The sequence below is a fragment of the Pan paniscus genome, chromosome 11, assembly GCF_029289425.2.
Source record: "Pan paniscus chromosome 11, NHGRI_mPanPan1-v2.0_pri, whole genome shotgun sequence".
In the NCBI taxonomy this organism is placed as follows: domain Eukaryota; kingdom Metazoa; phylum Chordata; class Mammalia; order Primates; family Hominidae; genus Pan; species Pan paniscus.
In genome coordinates this window covers 40,703,095-40,725,766 of record NC_073260.2, presented here as the reverse complement: position 1 = coordinate 40,725,766, position 22,672 = coordinate 40,703,095, and the positions used below count along the sequence as shown (strand labels likewise).

The following is a 22,672-nucleotide window of genomic DNA, read 5'->3' as shown; positions in this document are numbered from 1 at the left end:
GTTGGTTAGCATCTGTGTGCCACAGTCACCATACTGACAGAAAAAGGAGTTTCAGTCTGCCTCACAGGGTTCCTGTGAAGATGAGGCAAGGTGACTTCTAGAAGCTGCGCCTGGCAGACCCAGGGACTCGCTCCATAGCAGCCATGACAGGCAGGAATTTGGGCAGTGTTTTACACCTTGGATGAATGTAGTCAAAGTGGGAAGATAACTTTACATCATTTAATATACACAGGCCGACAAACAATAATCTTTCAAAGAATTAAGTCCCTGCACAAACATAACAATAAAATAATAAAAAGTGTCTATGGTGAGGAAAATAGACACTCCCTTGGGCAGAAACTAAAATGGCATTCTAGACTCTTGGCAGTGAATACACTGGCCCTAGTGAGGGCCCTATAGGGGAAGGCCAAACCTAGAGGTGGAGACAGGGTCTCCGACACAAGGATGGCCATGCCCTGTGTCTCAGCCCTGGAGAGGGCTCCAGCAGGAAATGGGAACCTGGGAGGGTCCCTATGCTGATGCGAGATGGCTCCACTCTGCTGGGCAGGGCCCCAAGTTGGCGGGGGTCCTGGAGCAAAGGGAGTTCTCAAGGGCAGGGAGAGGTGGTCTCAGCCTTAGGAAGGAAGCGCAGTGCTGGGGAGGGGAGCCAAGGACAATGAACTGGGCTTTGTGCTCGAGCTCACTACCCGTGATTCTGTGTGGATTTCCCTTCTATCATTCCCAAGCTTTGGCAACAACAACTGTTATTTTTGGAACTGGATTCTCAGCTGGGGGGCTGAAATTAAGGCAGGGTCTAAATCCACTCTTAGGCTGCATGTTAAGGAGGAGCAGAGCCCCCTGAGGCCAGAGGACCCACCTCACCCAGGGAGATTCCTTCTGCAGGCCAGTCCTGCAAAATCTGTTATCAGCTTTATTAGGGAAAACATCAGGTCTCTTTACACGTTGAACAGGAACTGCTGGTTAACAAGACACGATTAACTTGCTAGGAATGGACAAGGACAGCGACAGGATGGTGCTTCACAGTGCCTCCTGCTGATGGCACCTTCATTCTGGCTGCAGAATTCTCCCAGGAAGGGTCCCGGGCTCTTCAGGAGGCATTTACTTGGAAGTACAGGTCAGCGTATCTATCCAAAGTTGTCCAGCCTCCGGCCTGGCCCATGTCTTCAGGCAGCTCTGAGGCAAGCATAACAGAGACGAGTTCCCTGCCCCCTTTTTACCCGCTGGATCAGCTTCTACGACTTGGTCAAACTATCTTTCTTTCTGTCTGCCATGCCAGGAAATCCAGTGACAGCAAGACCCAGAGTCAGGCACATTTGGAGGGCAGGTCCATCGGCCACTCCTCACTTCTGTGGGCTCCGATGCCAGCAGAGCCACCTGAGCGGCTGCTACCTCTTGCCGGAGGCAGTTTCTTCTGGCCTCACCCACCCAACCATGGCTACGTCAGGGCAGAAGGGAGAGAAGAGAGATGAGAGATGAAAGAATTTAAAATGTGCAACCATCTTTGAGGTTTCCCACATCTGCACCGCTCCACAGTGTGAAAAGGGCTTTCTCACTTTCACATGATCCCTGGGGGCTACTATCCCCCTGTAACCAAAAGAGAAACTGGGACTCAAAGGGAAGAAGAAACGTGCTCAACATCATGCAGCACCAGTGCTCTTTCCAGGGTAACAGGTTGCTTCTACTCATTTTAAAGGACTAAAAACAGAAAAACAGGCACCCAACTGACCCTTCCTCCCTGACGATCTAGAACTTACACATTACGTGCTGCCTTTGCACATGCCCCAGCTGGAATGCCCTTTTTCTTTTCTGCCTAAACCTGCCCTTCGAGGCCCCACTCCATCTCTCTCCTCTGGGGCGTGCCCAGGCTGAGCCTGAGCCATCATCGATGACTTTCCCTGAGCCGTATACCCAGCAGGCTTCATCACCGCACCATCTCACCGACGTGCTTGTCTCCTCTAAGATACTGTGGGGTTCCCTTGAGGGCAGAGAAGTCCTTTTTCATGTTTGGAGACAGAGCGTACGAGTAGGGCTGGCACAGGGTAGATGCTCAGTAAACGTTCGGTAAACAAAAGAATTAAAAAATAAACAATCTCCTCACAAAACCAGCTGGCCTCCATGTAATTTTGTGGCGCTGAAGAAGAGAGGCAGGAGCCCTCCGTGGCCAGCAGGGACTTGGACATCCAGCACTCACGACACACCAGCAAGACACTGCCTGGGTGCTGGGAAACAATGCCCTCCACCCTGCAGGAGAGCTCAGGGTGGAGCCTCAGCTCAATGCCCTCAGGCTGGAGAGCTCTCAGAACAGGGACCCTGCCATCTCAAAGCAGGCCCGGTCCCCTGATGTCCCACTGCCAAGCAGGCCACCTCTGCAGAGCTGCTGGGGAGAAAAAGGTGACCACCAAGGGCCCTGACCCACTTCCAGGGCTGCAAGGCCTCTTGGTTGCCGCTGTTCCAGAAAAAGCGGGGCTTCTCCAATGGTGTCCAAGGAATTCCAGTCTTGCAAAAGCACCTTGGAGAAGTGATGAGAGTAATGTGGGAGATGCTATGAGTTTCTTGGCCCTGTGAAGAGGCCTGACCCATGCTGGCATGCTGAAGGTTGTGAGAGGCCTGTAGCAAAGATGATCGTGTAGCTCGCTTTAGTGTCTGCCAAACCTACTCAACCAGGGAACCTCACCCCACTTTCACATACACACCCTACGTTTCTTTATGAAAAACCTATTAACATCCTGTGGAACTAGGGTTCCCAGGAGCATACTTTTGGGAAATGCTGGTGAAGGTTGCCAAGCAAGGGAAGTGCTTCTTGTGGGGGGAACAGCCACAGGCAGGCTGGGGACACGTGTGGGAAGGGAAGGGGGTGATCAAGGACCAAAAATCAGAAAAACAAGCACCCAACTGACCCCTCCTCCCTGACGATCTATAACCTACATGTTCCGTGCTGCCTCCACACATGCCCCCGCTGGGGTGCCCTTTCTCTTCCCTGCCTACCAGCTGCATCCAAACATCCCCAGAAAGGGTGCCAGGGACCTCTTGTGAACCAGCACACAAACTTCCTAGGATGAAAAGCCTTGGACACTTGAGTCCAGTGAAAAAGAAAAGAAAGGCATTGTCTGGAGCCTCTGCTGTCCTGTCTGCAAAATGGGAATAGCCCCGCTCTGTCCAGGGTCATCCAATGAGTTCATGGAGGTCTACATTTGTGAAAAGGTGACCCCCCGGTGTAGCTGTGTATCATTGTTCAGTCAAACTTACCTGAGTGGAAGCTATACCGGTATATTGTTATGAAAAAAACAGGACCACAGCAAAAAGCAGGCACAAAACCTCAAAGCACCTAACGTCAGGGGCCATGAATTTCAGAGGCAAACAATTCTAGGCCTACTGTTAACCCCTGAAGCCATCAGTAAATTAAAACAAGAATCACAAGTGCTTCTAGCTCCAGGAGTCTATAGGAGTTAGTGGAAAAGGCACAGGCTTGCAAGCCCACCAGGTCCGGTTCTGACCCCAGATCTGCTCCTTCTGGGCTGTTTAACTGGCAAGCAGCTTCCCTCTCCTAAGCATCCGTTTCCCGAATGTGCAAGATGAGGTTACACAATGCCACCTCCAGGGTGGCCATGAGGATGAAATGACAAAGGTAAAGCTGCCAGCACATAGTAGGGGATGAATGAGTGTGTCTCCTTAAAAAGGCTGGGACATTAGTAACCTTTGTAAAGTGTCTGTCAGTAACAGCTAAATGAAACACTTTGTCTTCAGTCCTGTGGAAAGTTGGCTTCTGTGAGTGTAAGGCTGAGAGAATTTAAAGGAAAAACACCCAACCATCAGGGCAGGGGAAGAAAACTACGAGGCTCTGGGCAGTAAGTTAACGACAGCCTCTGAAAGCCAGCATAGGGGAATGGGCTTTCATGGCTGAGGGAGGGACAGATGAGAGATGGCACCTCCCAAGGAGACCAACTTGTGGCTCAGCACGGCTCAAGGTAGAGATCAGAATTCTGTGCAGCCTACCATCAACTGGGTACTTCCTGCAGACCCAGCACTTTGGGCATACTGGTTCTAAGCTCCAACTAAGAGGCCATTGAGCTTCATCTGAACTTTGAACCTGAGTCCAGAGCACAAGGTCTGCCCACTCTACCATGCTGCCTCTCAATGTCGGGACCATCTATTTACAGGTGTTCTCTTGCCTGTCGAGAGCCTGAAGGCTCTGTATTGTGTCTGCACACTTGGCACCTGGTAGCTAACATAAATGCAACAAGCACTGGCTGAATGAGTCATTCACTGGAAAACACTTCAGAAAGCCAGTGGGTTTTAAAAGTCAGGGCCCCTCTAATTCAATAAAATATGATATGGTAGGAATCTACACAAGCCAATTCCCTTTTGAGGAACACAGCATTAATAGGATGTAGAAAAAATTCCAAATTTTCACTTCTTTGCCTAGAAACTTTGAGCACCAGAGACCTTTACACAATGTGACCCATTAGCCTTCTGCTTCCACTTTCAGTGCAGAAAGCCCTGCAGTGATACAGGTGAGCACTGTGGAGTACCAGAGCATCATCTGGTCTGACCTTCCACTTTGCAGATAAGGAAACTGAAAGCTAGGAAGAAGAAGGGATCCACACAGCAGGCCTCCACTTCTTTCCTTCTACAATAGACTCTCTTTGCAATAAAGAAAAATGCGTTTGACATACACATCTCCAATGTAAGCTGTATGCAGCAGGTGCAGTGGAATGCTACAGCAGTCACATACACAGCACTAAGGGACCCAGTGGCTGAAAAGGGGTCAAAAAAGACTTCATCTGACAGGTGACTTGGACTAGGAGGGGCAAGTTAGAAGTTTTAAGGGAAGATGTGCCAGGAAGGCTAACCTCTCACCATAATACATACCCCCCATCTAAGTCAAAAGTTGTTGCTGGGAAGCCACTATGTGGAGACTGCACATCCTGGCCTCCTCTGCATCCAGGTGGGGCCACATGACTACCAGTGGCCAAGAGGACGTGAGCAGGAGTGATGTGTGTCAGTTAAGAGCAAGGCAGGTAAGAAGCAGCCGTGCCTTCTCCATCGTCCCTTTCCCTTGCCGCCAGCCAGAAGCAAACTCTGAGGCTCCCAGGGAGGGCAGAGCACAGGATGAAAGGAGCTGAGTCCCTGCATCACTGTGTGAACCAACCTGCCAAGCAGAAGCACCCCCACTGGACTGTTACATGGGAATCTGTCTCTGTGTGTTGAAGTTTGTTGCAGCAAGAAGTACTACCAATGAATGCAGTCGACGTGAAGTGGGCATCCCGAGCAAAGGGAACAACATGACTAAGGCACAGCAGTGTGACGGGGGCAGGGCTGGGGCTGTGGCCATGTGAAGGGGTCCCGGGATTCAGAGAGCTCACGCTGGTGGCTGCGGGAAGGAGGATCACGCACAGGGGCTGTTGCCAGGGGCCCTGGTGTTGCTGGCACTGCTCTCAAAGGAAGAGTGAAAGTTGTGAATGGTTTCCTGTAAAATTTGTCTCTCGCGTCCCTGTGGAGGAAATTGAAAACAGACACAGAAAGTCTTATTAAACCTTTTAACCATTAATTCAATTGACACAGTGTTGTTAATGTTCAACTCATACTTCAAAAACCCATGGGCGTCTTGGGGAAAATAAATTACCTAATTGAAAGAGTACCGAGTTCAATAAAAACATACTGAGTCAGAATCTCCCCAGTACCCACCATCGCAGCCTGTCAATGCTGGAGAGGCCCTGGGATGCAGGACCCTAAACCCCTGGACAGAGTGGGAGGCCGAGTCCGGGGCATGACTGACTTCTCCCGAGTCGCACGGCCCGGATTCGAGGTCTCCTTTCCTGCGCCTCTGTGCATCTTTCCAGTCCTCAGATTTCCAGATAATTCAATGGGAGCCAAGTGTCCTTCTGCTACAGGATAAGAGTTTAAACTGCCTTTGCTTCCCTTTGCCCAAAAGCTGCCGGATTTGTCTTCACAGAGATTCACTTCTCACTCTATTCCTACAACGCCCCCTGCCCCCTATACACACATTTTCAGATGAGAAAAGAGGGTGGATATGAATGTTCCGTTAAGCCCAGAAAACATCATCACTGCATTCCAGGCTCAGAGGCAGCAATACTCAGAGGTTAAGAACAGAGACTGGGTCCTAGCCAGAGCAATCAGACAGGAAGTCAAACTGTCGCTGTTTGCTGATGACATGATCGTTTACCTAGAAAACCCTAAAGACAGCTCCAGAAAGCTCCTAGAACTGATAAAAGAATTCAGCAAAGTTTCTGGATACAAGATTAACGTACACAAATCAGCAGCTCTTCTATACAACAATAGCGACCAAGCTGAGAATCAAATCAAGAACTCAACCACTTTATAATAGCTGCAAAAAAATAAATAAAAAAAATACTTAGGAATATACCTAACCAAGGAGGTGAAAGACCTCTACAAGGAAAACTAGAAAACACTGCTGAAATAAATCATAGATGACACAAACAAGTGGAAACACATCCCATGCTCATGGATGGAGAGAATCAATATTGTGAAAATGCCCATATTGTCAAAAGCAATCTACAAATTCAATGCAATTCCCATAAAAATATCACCATCATTCTCCACAAAATTAGAAAAAACAATTCTAAAATTCATATGGAACTGAAAAAGAGCCCGCGTAGCCAAAGCAAGAATAAGCAAAAAGAATAAATGTGGAGGCATCATGTTACCTGATTTCAAACTATACTATAAGGCCATAGTCACCAAAACAGCATGGTACTGGTATAAAAAATAGGCACATAGACCAACGGAACAGAATAGAGAACCCAGAAATAAACCCAAATACTTACAGCCAACTGACCTTTGACAAAGCAAACAAAAACATAAAGTGGGGAAAGGACACCCTTTTCAACCAATGGTGCTGGGATAACTGGCTAGCCACATGTAGGAGAATGAAATTAGATCCTCAACTCTCAGCTTATTCAAAAATCAACTCAAGATGGATTAAAGATTTAAATCTAAGACCTGAAACTATAAAAATTCTAGAAGGTAACATTGGAAAAACCCTTCTATACACTGGCTTAGACAAGGATTTCATGACCAAGAACCCAAAAGCAAATGCAATAAAAACAAAGGTAAATAGCTGAGACTTACTTAAACTAAAGAGCTTTTGCATGGCAAAAGGAACAGTCAGCAGAGTAAACAGAAAACCCACAGAGTGGGAAAAAAAATCTTCACAATCTATACGTCTGACAAAGGACTAATATCCAGAATCTACAATGAACTCAACCAAATCAACAAGAAAAAAACAAACAATCCCATCAAAAAGTGGGCTAAGGACATGAACAGACAATTTTCAAAAGAAGATATACAAATGGCCAGCAAACATATGAAAAAATGCTCAACATCATTAATGATCAGGGAAATGTAAATAAAAACCACAATGTGGTACCACCTTACTCCTGCAAGAATGGCCATAAAAAAAAAAAAAAAAAAAAAAAAAAAAACAGTAGATGCTGGAATGGAGGTGGTGAAAAGGGAACATTTCTACATTGCTGGTGGGAATATAAACTAGTATCACCACTATGGAAAACAGTGTGGAGATTCCTTATAGAACTAAAAGTAGAACTACCATTTGATCCAGCAATCCCACCACTGGGTATCTACCCAGAGGAAAGGAAGCCATTATATGAAAAAGATACTTGCACACACATGCCTATAGCAGCACAATTCACAACTGCAAAGTCGTGGAACCAACCCAAATGCCCACCAATCATCGAGTGGATAAAGAAACTGTGATATATATATGATGGAATACTACGCAGCCATAAAGAGGGATGAATTAATGGCATTCGCAGTGACCTGGATGAGATTGGAGACTATTATTCTAAGTGAAGGAGACTATTATTCTAAGTGAAGTAACTCAGGACTGAAGTAACCAAAAATAATATGTTCTCACTTGTAAGTGGGAGCTAAGCTAGGAGGATGCAAAGGCATTAAGAATGACACAGTGGACTTTGGGGGACAGAGGGGGAAAGGATGGGAAGGGGGTGAGGGATAAAAGACTACATATAGGGGGCAGTGTATACTGCTTGGGTAATGGGTGCACTAAAATCTCACAAACCACCGCGAAAGAACTTACTCATGTAACTAAACACCACCTGTTCCCCAATAATCTATGGAAATAAAAAATTTAAAACAACAACAACGACAACAACAACAACAACGAATAGAAACTGGGCTGGGCATGTGGCATGCACCTGTAGTCCCAGCTACTTGGAGACTGAGGTGGGAGGATCGCTTGAGCCCAGGAGGTCAACTCCAGCCTGGGCAACAGAGCAAGACCCTGTCACAGTCTAGGTTCGGAGCCCATTTCTCCTATTTGCTAGCTGGGTCACCCTGAGCGAGATACTTAATCTCCCTGGGCCTTGGTTTCCTCATCTACAAAAGAGGGATGATAACAGTCCCTCAGGTGATGGCTGTGAGATGATTAGAAGGCCTCAGACACAAAGCTGTCCATTGCAGCACCATTTATACAAAGTTTGAAAAGCTATATAACCAACAGGTAGGAATTTTTTAAAAATTAATTTTAGCACATTTCCCCAACAGACCCTGTGTGGGTAGCTGGAGGCAGACAGATCCTATCCTCAGAGAGCAGCAGCGGATTAAACATATTTTTTAAAATTAATAAATATGGTCAAAATGTAAAGTAAATTAAAAATGTATCATCTCTGGCAGATTGTTCTCTACTAAGAGTGAAAAGGGGGGAAAATCCACTGAATGAGCCCAGACTTCAAACTTTCTTTCATTTCATGGACTCCCCATAGCCCAGAAGGGCCCCTCTCCAGACCCCTACACAGACACCTCTTGTGCTGATGAGGCCTCCTAGACTCGAGAGGACAGTAAGATTCTCCCTTCATCCCAACCAATCCAAACAATTTTAAATAAGCTGGGAAAATGCCCTCCAGATTCCATCAACACAATCCAAAGGCTGGAGGGTATGACAGAGCATTGGATGCCAAGTCAGAGGATCTGGAATCCCCACTCTACCACTGATTAGCGCCAGGATCGCAGGCCCACCCCTTTTCCGCTAAGTGTCTGTCAAATGGGGATGTTACCTGCCAGCGCTGCACTGAAGCTCACCCTGAGATAATGAATGGGGTGGCGCTGTGCAAACTGCAGAGGGCTAAAATGTAAATGGAAGGGTTGACAGCAATTTTATTATTAAACACCATCTTAGCCTTAATTGTCTGAGAAATGAGGTCAGGGCAAGACAGGGTTCCGGCCCTCGCTGCCTGCTAACCTTAGGAGGGAGCTGTAGATGATTAAAACCATAATTGTTTCCTGCATCCACAACTGATTGAAGATGATAACGATAATTGCCCTTTAAAAACCCCTGAGTTTCAAAGGACCTGCCTGATAATTCTCAAAAGGAAAAAAAACAGCTATTAAATGTAGAAAAAAGGTTCACCTATCTAGCATCTCAAAAAATGCAAATTAAAACAAGGTACCTTTTTTTGCCTATCAAATTAATAAAGATTAAAAAACAAACTGATAGTAATACTGGCAAAGCTGCAGTGAAACGAATAACAAACTCTCACACACTCACAGCTAGTGGAACTGTTCACTGGCTCTTTCCGGTAAGTTATTCAGATGTACATATACCTTGATTCTGACTCTTTGACTAAGTAATTCCACTTTCAGACATCTACTGTGAGGATTAGAAGGCCTTAGACACAAAGCTGTCCATTGCAGCACCATTTATACAAAGTTTGAAAATCTACATAACCAACAGGTAGGAATTTTTTAAAAATTAATTTTAGCACATCTATGCAAATTTATATGAAAAAGAGTTCTTAATGACATGAATAGCTGCATATATTGCATATTAAAGAAAGCAGGATATAAATACGGACCCAAATTTATCTCAGTTATATTTTACGAAAATTTAAGGGTGTGGTGATGCATGCTTATAATCCAAGCTACTCAAGAGGCTGAGGTGGGAAGATCCTTTGAGGCCAGGAGTTTGAGGCCAGCCTGGGCAACACAGGAAGACCCCATCTCTTTAAAAAAGAAAAAACAAAAAAAAGGACACAAAACACTGCAGAGTAATCTGCCCAAAGGTGAACAATGTTGGCCTCTGAGTGATTGGATTGTGATTTCTTAAAAAAATTCTTTTCACCATTTTGGTACTGTGTAAATTTAATAAAATCAATATGCACTGCATTGACAATCACAAAAAAAAGGGCAACAAAAAGAAACAATGACTTAGGACCAACTAACTCCTCATTTCTGGTAAACCTCCAATATATAACTCATCCGAAACTAACAAACTAATGAGCAGACTCGAGCATACATTACAATTCCAATACTGGGGTGGGTTCATCTGGAAGTGACGTGGCTTGCAGGCTGAGGGTCCACAACGTTTTGCTAATATTACTATGCTTAATAAGACTTGCTGATGTTATTACATTATGAGCCAGGTTTTTAGTTAATACTCACTTAAAAAATTTTAGGCCAAAATGCTCAATCTTATTGATTGTGTAAAAAAAGCATTTTATATCACACCCTGTTTTCATGTAAACGTATGTAACTGAAACATTTTGTCCCTTCTATCTGCAAAAGCATGTTGCTATTTTCTATTCTATTTTCTAAAATGTGCTGCTCATGCCCCATTAAATGGATTCTAAAACCCACCAGCGTGCTGTGGACCACAGCTAGAAAGACACTGCGGGCAAGGAAAGCTGGGCCTCCCCGTCTCATGTGTCCTGGTCTGGGCTCTCTAATGTGTACACAGCACTAGAGCCACAATGGGTACTCTCTCTTGGTTGGCCAAGCTTGCGTTTCAAAAGAAAAAGTATGAATGTTACAAAGAGAAGTTCATGCCCTATAGCAAAATCAAAGAGGCAGGAACCCTTGATGTCAAGGTCAGGCAAGTCCAGTCTAGAATAGCCAAGGCCCAGAGCATCTGAAGGCTGTAAGGGCAGTGAACCGACTCTTGGAAGCCACCTTTGGCCTGAGGAGCTCTTTGCACATCTAAGAACCAGCACGCAGTTGCAGTGCTAACTTAAAATAATGCAGCAGAAGTTAAATTTGCTTTTGTACTATTACGCTTCTCCTAAACATGCCTTTTCTCTATGACTCATGATGATACATGGTCTTCCCTTCCAGAGGACTTTATCTGGTATTATTTACTCTTGAATAACAGGATCTTTCTCCAGGGAAGTGGTACAGATCGGCTCCTTCCCCTTGCACCTATTACTGTGTGGAACTGCCTGACTTTGCAGGGTGGATGCTGCCTGTTGGGGGGACACAGGTGGGATTGAGTGGTGCCTTTGGCCTGGCATGTCACAGGCACCTGGGCCTCTTGGTTGTGAGCTGGTGAGCTGGGCCCCTAAGCAGGACCACTAACAGCTGTCCCTTCTGCTTCACCTGATGGGGCCTGTTTAGTATAGGATGCAGACTGTCGCAGAAGAGGGAATGGGTGGGGGGGAGGGGGAGATGAATTTGAGAGGCAACTGAAAAAAGGCTCTAGTTTATATAAACTTTAAGAACAATGTCCTCCATCGGGATGGGCTCAAGATGTCATATCATTCACTCTGATGATGTCAGTTAAGTTTCCTAAGGTTTGCAAACTAGCCCAGTCTGTCTGCTTTTTGTGATCCTGGGCCAAGGAGGCCGTAGCCACAGAGGGCACAGGGGAGGTTCTGGAAGCATTAGCAGTTGCCATCTGGTGGCATCAGCTCCTGGCCTGTCCTCTCACTGGCCCTGCCTCCAGAACCTTTTCCGTCCTTCTTCCTTAACTGGCTTAAGCTTGGATTTTACTCACTCCATCCTCTCCTTGGCTCACACATCTGGCCTCTGGAGGCCAGGAGGAGAAAGGGTCCTCTAACGCCTGGGCCACAGCCCTCCCCCGCCCCACCATCACTCACCCACCTCCCCTCCCCAAAGCCCTTTCCCTTACTTGACTGAGTCACCCTTTACCACCCTGGGGGCCTTGCTCTGTCCCTTGGGCCTCCCCACATGTCATGTCTCTTGCTCTGCACTCCAGCCATTCCTTTAGTTCTTTAAACACACTGCACACCTCACTACAGGGCCTTTGCACGTGTGCTTCTCTCTGCCTGCTCCGCACTTTTCTACTACCCCTCTAACCAGTGGTTTCCACTCTTGCTTCAGGTCTCAGCTGCCTTGCCACTTCCTCAGGGATGTCTTCTCAGCCCCGATTCTAAGCCAGCTCTCACAGCACCACCTGCCTCTCCTTTATGTGCTGTGGGTTAGCTACACTGAGGCAGTTGGAGCCCTTGGGTGAATTCCTCAACTTCTCTGAGCCTTGGTTTCCTCATCTATAAACTGAAACTGACTTCTGTGGCTTTCGTAAGGATTAAATGAATGACTATAATGTGTGACATGCTCAGAGCACAATGCTTGGCACAGAGTGATTCTGAATGGTCAATACCCGCATGGTGCCTGAGACATAAAGGCTCTTCTTCATGAATAAATCAATGCCCCAGTCTTTAGAGATTGTTTTGGTTGATTCGCCTTCTGTGAGCCACCCTCAGGCTTCAGTTTCCTGGACGATGCCCTTCCTGACAGCCGAGATCTGCCCGCCTCTGACAACCTCCATACCTGCCTTACCCCCCTGCCCTCCCCCTTGACATCTAACAGCAGAGCAGAAGCGGTGCTGGTCTGGAAGTCAGGCATCACTGCCCAACTCTGAGCCTGGGCTTCCCTATATGTAAAGTGAGGTGGTCCAGGCCCACGCAACAACCAAGAAATGTTTAGAATCCAGCCATTTACAGAGGAGAAGGAACTAGTAAAGACTGGAGGAAAACTACTTGGCCTTGGGATGCCCAAGGCAATGCTAAGGGCATCCCTTTGAAGGATCACCCTATAGCCTTCAGGCAGGTAATAAGAATGACGACAGTGACAACAAAAACCACCACCTCCAATCCTGGCAGGGCTGAGAGGAGCCGCCTCTGCACAGCACAGTGCTGCAGAGAGGTGAAGAGAAAGAGGCCAGGAGGCCTCGGTTTAGCGTCTCCCTCCACTGCCCACCACCGCGTGACCTGGGCACCATGCTCCCCTCCCTAGACTGTGCACCCTCACCAGCCAGACAAGGTAAGTGTAAGGACATCGGCCTCCTTGGGCTGTCTACAGGACTGATGAGGAAACGTATGCAGTGATTTGTAGATGATAAAGTACTACGTAAATATTTATTTGCTGCTGGTGGTATGTGTCTGTTCAATATTTCTGTGCATAGTCCAGCAACATACAGAAACAACCATAAAAGTGGCCATGCTCTCTGATATCTCCACATATCGTGGAACACAGCCCAAGGAACAGCAACAAAAAAAGAAAAAAAAGAGGAAAAAGGCAGAGATGTCCATTATGGCAATATTCATAATAGCAAAATTCCAGGCATGAGACTATTGTCCAACAAGTGGAAAGCTGTTAGGCCAAGTGTGAAAAAGCAGCAGGTAAACAGGTACTGCGCATTGTTCCTGGAAAAAAAAAAAGCCACCCTTTATTAAGAAAAAAAGCAGACAGCAAAGGAGTTCCAATAGCCCAATAGCAACTACAACGAAGCTTGCAAAGTGAGTGGTGATTTGTCTTTTTTATTTTTGTGGTTCTTTTTTGTTTTTGGTGTGTGTGTGCCTTTGGGTGGGCGCGGGGTGAGGGCACTGATATTTTTAGCTTTAAAGCTGATGAGAAATTTAACATGAGACAAAAATGTGGGAAGCCGACAATAGTGACTGACGGCTCTCTGTATGCCAGGAGCTCTGCTGAGCATTTTAGTCCTTGACACACCACCATCATCCCCACCCTACAGACGGGGACAGTGAGGCTCAGAGAGGTGTTTGCCTCACCCCACACAGTGAATAAGTGAAGGAGCTGGGATTCAAACCCAGGCCAGTCTGATCCCAGGGCCTGTCTGAGCCAAAGGCTCGAAGGCTCTGCTTTCACAGTGCTCCCGAGGGCCACACCTAGCCCTGTGCATTGATTACCTGAGCGAAGATTTCAGCTCTATCTGGGAAGAAACCTTACGGGGGAAGTCCGAAAAGGGAAAAGGCCATGCTGGGAGGTAGTGAGTGCTTGCTCACTGTCAGAGAGAGGAAGTAAGACCTTCCCAAGATCCCAGGACCCTGGTGAAGCTCTCAGATGTCTGAAACACGGAAATACAAGAAACAGAGAACGGTACCTTGCCTGCGTTCAGTTCAGAAATCGCTGCCAGAATCTGCTGCCTGGACCCATCTGTCTTAATTCCCAGCTCCTTCAAGTCACCGTCAGTCAGCGTGAGGAACGCTTCCATGTCCACCTGGGGAGAGAGGGGATTCGCCACCATCTGCTGGATGCCACAGTTTCTTCCCAGTCACAACAGCAATCTCATGATTATGAGCTATGAGTGCTTATTAGTAGTAAACTGATGATGATTTACTACTTCTAAGTCCTGACTTTATGTTTAGAGTTTCGTTGAAAACATTTTTAAAAAATGAACTCTCCTCAGATCTGGCTCTTGGATTTTCTGAACAGATGCATTTTAGGAAGACCCTTAAAATGAGCCAGGTAAGAAAAATCTGGGATAGTCATCTGGGTGGCTAGAATAGGAGAAATCCAAGGCCCGCTATTAGAAAGGTAACTGCAATGTTGCTGTACTTTTAACAATATCGGATACTGTACAAACGTATGGCAGTACTCACCTCATCTCCCTCACCACACACGAGACAGAGACAGACTGTGGAAAGAGAGTGAGGAAATAAGCAGAAGCAATAAAGGAGAGAGGGCCATGGAGAAGGAGAGCAGAGCTCAGAATAAGGGCATCTCAAAACTGCAAGCCTTGGTTTCTATGGGTGAGATCCTAATGGCTCTGTCAACCCTGCCTGGCCCGTGGACAGGAAATCAGGCCCTCTGCTCCACTGGCTCCTGTTCCTCTTCAGCAAGGTGGAGGGAAGGTCAGAAGTGGCTCCAATGAAGCAAGCACACCCATCACCTTGCATGTCGGACAACAATGGCCTCTGGCATGGGGGTCCACACCTGGCAGGATCCAATCCAGGTCTACTGGGAAGCCAGTCTCACCGTCAGACCAGAGGAGGGCAGTTAGCAGTATGTGTGCAAAGCACCTTCTGAGGACTTCAGATAGACGGAGTCATTTAACCCTCATGACATTGGCGGGGTAGATCACTATCCCCACTTTGGAGACAGGGAAACTGAGGCACAGAGAGTTTTTTTTTTTTTTTTTTTTTTTTTTTTTAGCATTCAATGTAACATGGCCAGTAAGTGGCAGGGCCTGGCTTTGAACCCTGGCAGAGGGCTCCAGCATCCTCGCCGTTCTCCACAATGCCACATCACCCTTCAGCCGCAGATTCCCTGGCCTCCCTCATGGGCTTTTCCTGAGGGCAGTAGCCCCCTTGTTAACATGACTTGACCTTCCCTAAGCATTAAGGGATTGGGTCCCCAGTCCGGGCCCTTCCCCCTGGGGAGCTGCTATTGCAGACAATGCTACAGCTTCACAAATCAGACTCCAACAACAGCGCTTATCTGGGAGATGGGACAAAGAACTGGCTGCCCACACCCACGTCTTCAGCCAGAGCTAAGCAGGAGGAGGCTGTGCTGCCCTGGAGACAGATAGGGTGCCAATTCCCACTCACTGCCAGGGGACCTGGGCAGGTGCCTTACCTCAGTTTCCCCACTGAAAAATCACAAACAATCCCACCATATAAATTACAGGGTGCATGCGGGATCTACAAAGAGTTTACAAACAGCTTTATGATCTACATTTACAAACTACCAGATACTATTATACTTTAGAGATATGCTACTGTCATTTAAAATAAAACTTGCATAACTTCTTGAAAATCCTTAGTCTTTCACTTTATAAGAAGGCTTTATTTTATATTCCCTCATACCTAACAAGATTAACATTTTTTTTCTTTAAAACATTTGATTTATGTAGGGATAGAGATTTTCTTTCTGAAATTTTCCCCGCCCCCACCTCTCCTTTTCTCTGTTAACAGTCATTTTACTTTTCTGGATTAAAAACAAACAAAAACCTTCAGCCAGGGTTGAGTCACTGGGGAAGAGTCTGTTCCCTTAACCAGTCCTTAGCCCCCTCTGAGATGCAGGCACCCCCACCTCTCTGGCAACAGTAAGCTCCTGGCATCTCCTGGGTGTTTTATAAAAGTTCACGGAGTGCTGAGGGGCTGAATGGATAGGTGATGCAGTCTGAATGGAAACCACCTGCCCCCCGCCCTGCTGGACACGAGTCTTTCCCCACCATCCCAACCCCTAGCAGGGACCCCACGTCCAGCGTGGCACCATGGCCAGTCCTCAGCGATTCTGACATCCTCAGCACCTGCCCTTTTGGTGAGGGGCCCTCCACCTCCTAACTGGTCTTTCCCTCCCAGTTATTCTTCCCCTTCTGCCCTTCCAACCCCTGTCCACCTCCACACCAGAGGCTACAGACCTTCCAGCCTGCATCTACCTCAAGCCCATGGTGTACAGAAGCAAGTCCACATTGTCCAGGCCCTGACTGGTCAAGCTCCATTCCCTCCTCCTGATGGACTGGCCTTGGCCCAGTCCCAGCCAAGCCAGAGTACCACAGGCTCTCTCAATGAGTCCTGCTCCCTCTTCCCAGATGCCCTTCCAGGTCCGTTCCCCCTCTTTCTCCAAAGTTCAGCTTAGCTCTCAGCCCAGGTCTTCTCTGGCCCTCATTTCATAGACCCCCTTCTCTGGGCTCCAGAGTATTCTGGGCATCTGCATTTCCCAGCACCAGGCTCTGGCAGAGGGTCTGGCAGGGGCAGGGTCTCAAGTACTTAGTATGCGTTTGCTGAATGAATGAATGATGGCATCAATCAATCAATCTTCTGCATCTCCATCTGCACTGACCTTCCCAATTCTGACCTCCGTCAACCCTGGGGGATGCCAAACCCTCAGGGCTTATTCTAGGTGGAGAGCACCAGAGACGGAATTCCTCTCCTACAACTACTTGTGAAGGGGTAGCAGGAATAAGGCAGAAATATCCCAGTATCCTTTCAATATTCATGCCCTATTTTTTTTAAGCAACAGAATCCCAATTTTTAGCTGGGCACATTTCCACACAGTTAAAACATATTTCTTAGTTTCTTTTGCAGTTAAGTATTGTCAGGTGATAAACTTTTGGTAAATGAGATATAATAAAGACTGTGTGGGACTTTGGGGAAGTCTCTTTAAAAAGGAGGGAATGTGTCCTTTTTCAGTCTCCTTCCATCCTGCTGCCTGGAATGTGGATGTGATGGCTGGAGCTCCAGTAGCCATATTGGACTTTGAGGATACAAGCCACATACACTAGTGGGGGTGGAGCAGAGAGCTAGAAGGAGCCTAGATGACTCATCTCCAAACTTTCTGTGGGAAAAATCACCTTATTTTTTGTTTAAGGTACCATTATTTTGGTATTTTTCAATACACATAGTTAAATCCACCTTAATACAGGTAGAAAGATGAAAATTATTAGTCTGTCTTTAGCTTCAAAATGGCAAGATGAGAACATGAATTAACTTCATTCCTCTTCCATATTCTCACTGATAACTATAAGTGCATTATTAATGGGGATAATTGTTTACTGTTGGAAACTAGGGAAAAGTGCTATCTACATGCCCTTTTGCAAGGGACTGAGAAGTACCCCTGAAGCTGTGGTGACTGGGTCTGGTGGCAATCAGCAGGGTTAAAACCTCAGTCCTACTAAAGCCTCCAAGGAAAACACTGGGTTGTGGGTCCATATAGAGAGTGCACCCCTACAGTGTAACCAGCTCATATGTTGCCAGAGAGAAACTAAGTAAAAGGAAGAGACCCTGAGCTTGGCCCCCAGCAAGCACAGCCACCTGTGTCAAGTAGAGACAAGGGCACTGCCTCAGCTAACCTCACACGAACCTAACACACAGAGAGGTCCTCAGCCAGTGGCTGCCAGCCCTCCCCATGGCACTGCCTCAGGCCCCAGCTTCCTCCCTGACCCCAGAGGCTGCAGAAACTTCTAGGTGGGTGAGTTACTAAAATTAGAGCAAATCTGCACAGCCTGCCTTCCTCTCCCCGTGAACATTCTCGGAGCTCTGTACGTCAGCTGAAACATACCCCCGTTCCCTACACTGGATAACCACAACAACCTCTGAACGATGAAGGACAGGTGAACTCGCAGACATGCCAGGTCAGAAAAAGGGGAAAGGCCAATAAATCAGAACAAATGTCACCCTATGAGCCAGGGACACGATACTTCAAGAAGCAGAAGTGTACTTTGAGATGTGTTCTCTGTACACTCCAAGAAGGCATAAACATATCAGCAAAAGCAGGCAGCGATCAGCAATACGGAAAGATTTCTTGAAGAAAGTCACTGCTAAGGTTTAAAACACCAAGGAGGCAGGAATGGCAGACTGTATATGGTAGAAAAGCAAACAGGAGGAGGAAAGCTACTGCACCCTATTTGTTTCTTGAACTAAAATACGAGCTCCTCAACTGCATCTCAAGTCTGGTGGGGACAATGAGTGATTCTCATGATTGCTCTGCAATTGTGTCAGTTTTTACCTACTAAGCTGCTCACTGGAATGTTCTAAACCAGTGATTATACCCTGGAGGCTGGTGGGCCTGTGGAGGAGTTTTACTTGGCTAAAGCAGTAAATTTTTTAACAGCTTACTGAGATATAATTCATCTACCATAAAATTCACCTATTTATACAATTCAATGATTTTTAGTATATTCACAGAGTTGTGTAACCATCACCACACACTTTTAGAACATTTTCATCACCCCCAAAAGAAACCGTGTATCCATTCTAGTCACTCCCTACTCTGCCCATTCTACCCGCCCACTCCTCCACCCAACTCTCTGGCAACCACGAATCTACTTTTTGTGTCTACAGATTTGCCTAGTCTGGACATTTCATATAAATGAAAGCACACCCTATGTGCCTTTTGTGACTGGTTTCTTCCACTTAGCAAGATGTGTTCAGGTTCATCCACGTTGCAGCATGTGCCAGTATTTCATTTTTTTCATGGCCAAATAACATTCCATGGCACAGGCATATTTTATTTATCCATTCATTAGTCGATGGACATTTGGGTCGTATCCACAGTTTGGCTTTCATGAATAATGCTGCTACAAGCATTTGTGTACAAGTTTCTGTGTGGACACATGTCTTCATTTCTCTTGGGAATATACCTAGGAGTAGGACTGCTGGGTCACACGGTAACTCTATGTTTAATATTTTGAGGAAGTGCCAAACTGCAGAACAGTATTCTTTTTTTAATGTGAATCTGAATGCTTTTAAACACATAGCAACTCTCTCAGACCACCACTGACCCTAGATCCAGACACATAACACAGGTTCCTTAGGGTTTACTATTAGCTCACTTTAAGCCTATAAGTCTGCCAGTCAATCACACACAACAAAAAAATGTTTTCAGGACAGGAAGAAACTTTTCTAGAGAGAGCAGTGCTCAAAATTACAAAATTCTATCATAACAAAGCAAGCCATAAGTCCCCAGGATTTCACAATAACAAACTGAACTAATCCCGCTGAGCACGAATTCTATTTCCTCAACTGTCTCAGTGCAAGAGATCAATCTAGGCTTGCAAAATGAAAACCTACACATTTAGACAAATTTTTCTTTCACAGTAAGATTTAAATTGACATTCAAAAAGAGCATTCTTACCTCTTGTTCCTCAAAAATGGGCTGATATTTCTCAAGTGATAATTTCTTAAGGATTCCAGTTAGTTCATCTTCAAGATGGAAAGGTGAAAAAAAAACAACAACACATTTTAGAATTTGGTAAAGTGGTCTTCAAACCTTTATAAACTAGTGGTAATCTTATTTCAAATGAAATTCTATAAGAAACACCAACACAGAAAGCTGATCTCAGCTGGACTCCTGCAGATGAGGCTGGAGGTGGGTCCTGAGCTACCTGCACCCTCTTCCCCTCAAGGCAGGCCCTCAGCAATCAACAAAACTCCACGTCAGGCTGTGAAGACACAGAGAGTCTGGGCCAGGACTGACTGATTCCCTCCAGACTGCGACCCTCAAGTTCTGGAAGTTCCAGCTGCCAGAACTAAAACTCTGCCTTCTGTGCGAGAAAGCACCATAAATGCCAATGCCTGCAGTAAATGCCAATGCCAGCAAGTCCTTAGCTAGTGTGAGGAAGAACTTAAGAAAGAAGATGGTGGGCTTCAGACCAGAGCCAGGGTTTGGCTCAAGTGTGCAGAGGCTGTGGCCTTCCTGAAGGAAAAAGGCATCTATGTGGAACAGCAGAGCCACAAGGGCACAAGAAGATGATTTGGGGTGTCAGAACAGGGAGAATAAAGAAAAGGAGACAAAACCAGCACCTGAGGGGCTTGGAGAAATATTTACTCACACATTCAATAGGGATTTGCCAAACTAGGAACTGGGGACTCAATAGATACCAAAACAGACAATAAGAAGGCTGACAGAGGCCAGGCAGGTCGTGCATGCCTGTAATCCCAGGGCCTTGGGAGGCCAAGGATGAAGGATCACTTGAGGCCAAAAGTTCAAAACCAGGCCTGGCACTATAATGAGACTTCATCTCTACAAAAAATTTAGAAGTAATTAGCCAGGAGGTGTGATGTGTGTGCCTGTAGTCCCAGCAACTCGGGAGGCTGAAGCAAGAGGATCACTTGTGCCCAGGCCACAGTGAGCTGCAATTATGCCACTACACCATTGCACTCCAGCCTGGGCTACAAAGCAAGACCCTGTCTCAAACAAACAAACAAACAAACAAACAAACAAACAAACAAAGGCTGATAGGCAAGACAGCAAGGAAGAAGAAAGCAGCATCAAGGTAAATGACAGCATTTCCAGTTTTACAAACGCTGTTTTACAGAAGATGGTCACGGAAAGACTCTCCTATAAGGTGATCTATGAGCAGTAAATGAAGGAGTGAGCTATGCAGATATCTGGAGTAAGAGCATTAGGCAGCATCCAGACAGGGAAGAGCAGGTGTAAAGGTTGTGAGGCAGTGCATGCAGCTTAAAGAAGTGATTAGGAGGCTTAGGTTCCTTCTTTTCTTAACTCATTCATTCAACCAACCTTCCTTCCCTCCTTCCCTCCCTCTTTCCCTTCCTTCCTTCCTTCCTTCCAGCAGTGACTACCACTGTGCCCAATGGACACTAGGTAGCAAGGATGGAGAGGTCCCTGTCATGAAGCTCAGTGTGGCTGGGAGGATAGGATGAGGAGGATGAAAGCTAATACACAGTGCTATCAGCCAGCCTGTACATGGATGACCCACTTGCTCTTTACAACACCAATGAGGTAGATCCTATTACTGTCCCCATTTACAGATGAGAAACTGAGGCACAGAAAGGCTTGATACCACATCTTGGGTGAGGTCATCCTGCTAGTCCGTGGCAAAGCAGGGACTCAAGCCCAGTGGTCTAGCTACCAGGCCTGTGCTAGGCGCCCACTCTCCACTTTTCTCATGGGTGGTGCATGCTATGGTGAAGAGCAAGAACAGGGGGATGTGGGGACAGAGAGAACAGCTGACCCAGCCCAAGGTACTAGGGAAAGCTTCACAGTAGAGAGGCTACTGAGCGAGGATGTATAAGACAAATCAAATCCCAATCCACACATAATCTGTTGTATTTCATGACACCAAACCTTTGCTCCTGCTGTTCCCTACACATGCAGCCTCGGTCCACGGTGGTGTGCTGGTAGATGTTTAACAACTGGTTCTCGGGGGGAAGATGTATGCATGTATATAGGCACATAAATCTATTGCAGATTTACTGATATAAAGGATTTATAGCACACAATTTACAAATAATAAAAAATACAATATTCTTTCTTATAAATTCCATATAGCCAATTGATTCTCACCAAATGCTTTCATTTGTTTTTGCCCTACTCTTGTACCCACAGCCAAGGAGTATGGTTCCAACATGAACACTGGCTGAGAGTTTTGTTTACATGAACAAGAAACATAAAAAAGAAACAACAAAGACTTACGTTGGAACTTCAGGTGAGCAACTTGGCTGAATCAGATAATGGTTTTCAAATACTGGAAGAGTATTTTCTCAATTTTTTGTGCTATTCACAAGATAACGGTTACAGATACAACATACTTTTAAGTTTAATCCTCATTGTTAACATTTTCCCATCACTGCCTAGATTACATGTAGACAATATCTATAAGACAACAAATCAAGCCCCGGATTGCTTGAGACCAGGGAGGTTGAGGCTGCAGTGAGCTGTGATCACACCACTGTACCCCAGCCTGGGTGACAGAGTAAGACCCTATCTCAAAAAAAAAAAAAAAGCAAGCCCTGATTGATGGTGTTTGCCAATTTCCATGGTGTAAATACCCCCATCATAGCCAATTTCAACCTACCAATCTAATGCCCCTGAAAGTGAAGCTGAGCAGAGATGCGCAGTAGGAACACATCATTATGGGGTATTCACACTGCAGGTATGAGATATACACAACCTCAAGAGCACAGATAATAAAATATACAAAAATGAGTAAAAAATACATTTTAAGTACAATATACTGTTATATTTCTATAATTCAGTTAATTCTAAGTTCATGTAATTTGTAAATAATGGTTGTGTTTAACAACCAGCTTGGGCATGTCCTACAAATTGAACAGTCAGCTCTGGCACCCCACTGCCCATCTCTTCCCAGCGTCGTGGTCCAGCTGGAGTGTCCGCTCACCAGGGGAGCCTACCATGGCACATGGTGCTT

At 46.1% G+C, this 22,672-nt stretch overlaps 1 protein-coding gene across 7 annotated transcripts in view; it reads right to left on the bottom strand.

Moving 5' to 3' along the window:
- Positions 1 to 205: 205 nt before the first annotated feature.
- ANKS6 (ankyrin repeat and sterile alpha motif domain containing 6) overlaps positions 206 to 22,672 on the bottom strand; it is a 64,676-nt gene continuing 42,209 nt past the window's right edge. For 2 of the 7 annotated variants that reach the window (XM_034967864.3, XM_034967865.3), the window contains exons 13-16: positions 19,633 to 19,700; positions 14,156 to 14,272; positions 5,395 to 5,491; positions 206 to 1,435 (exon numbers count right to left, since the gene is read on the bottom strand). In XM_034967864.3, the coding sequence (XP_034823755.1) occupies positions 1,386 to 1,435; positions 5,395 to 5,491; positions 14,156 to 14,272; positions 19,633 to 19,700 (332 nt within the window). In that variant the 3' untranslated portion in view covers positions 206 to 1,385. Of the gene's footprint in view, positions 5,492 to 14,155; positions 14,273 to 14,654; positions 14,690 to 19,632; positions 19,701 to 22,672 lie in introns of all 7 variants that reach the window. The other 5 variants (XR_004673395.3, XM_034967866.3, XR_004673396.3 and 2 more) reach the window with 5 other exon arrangements.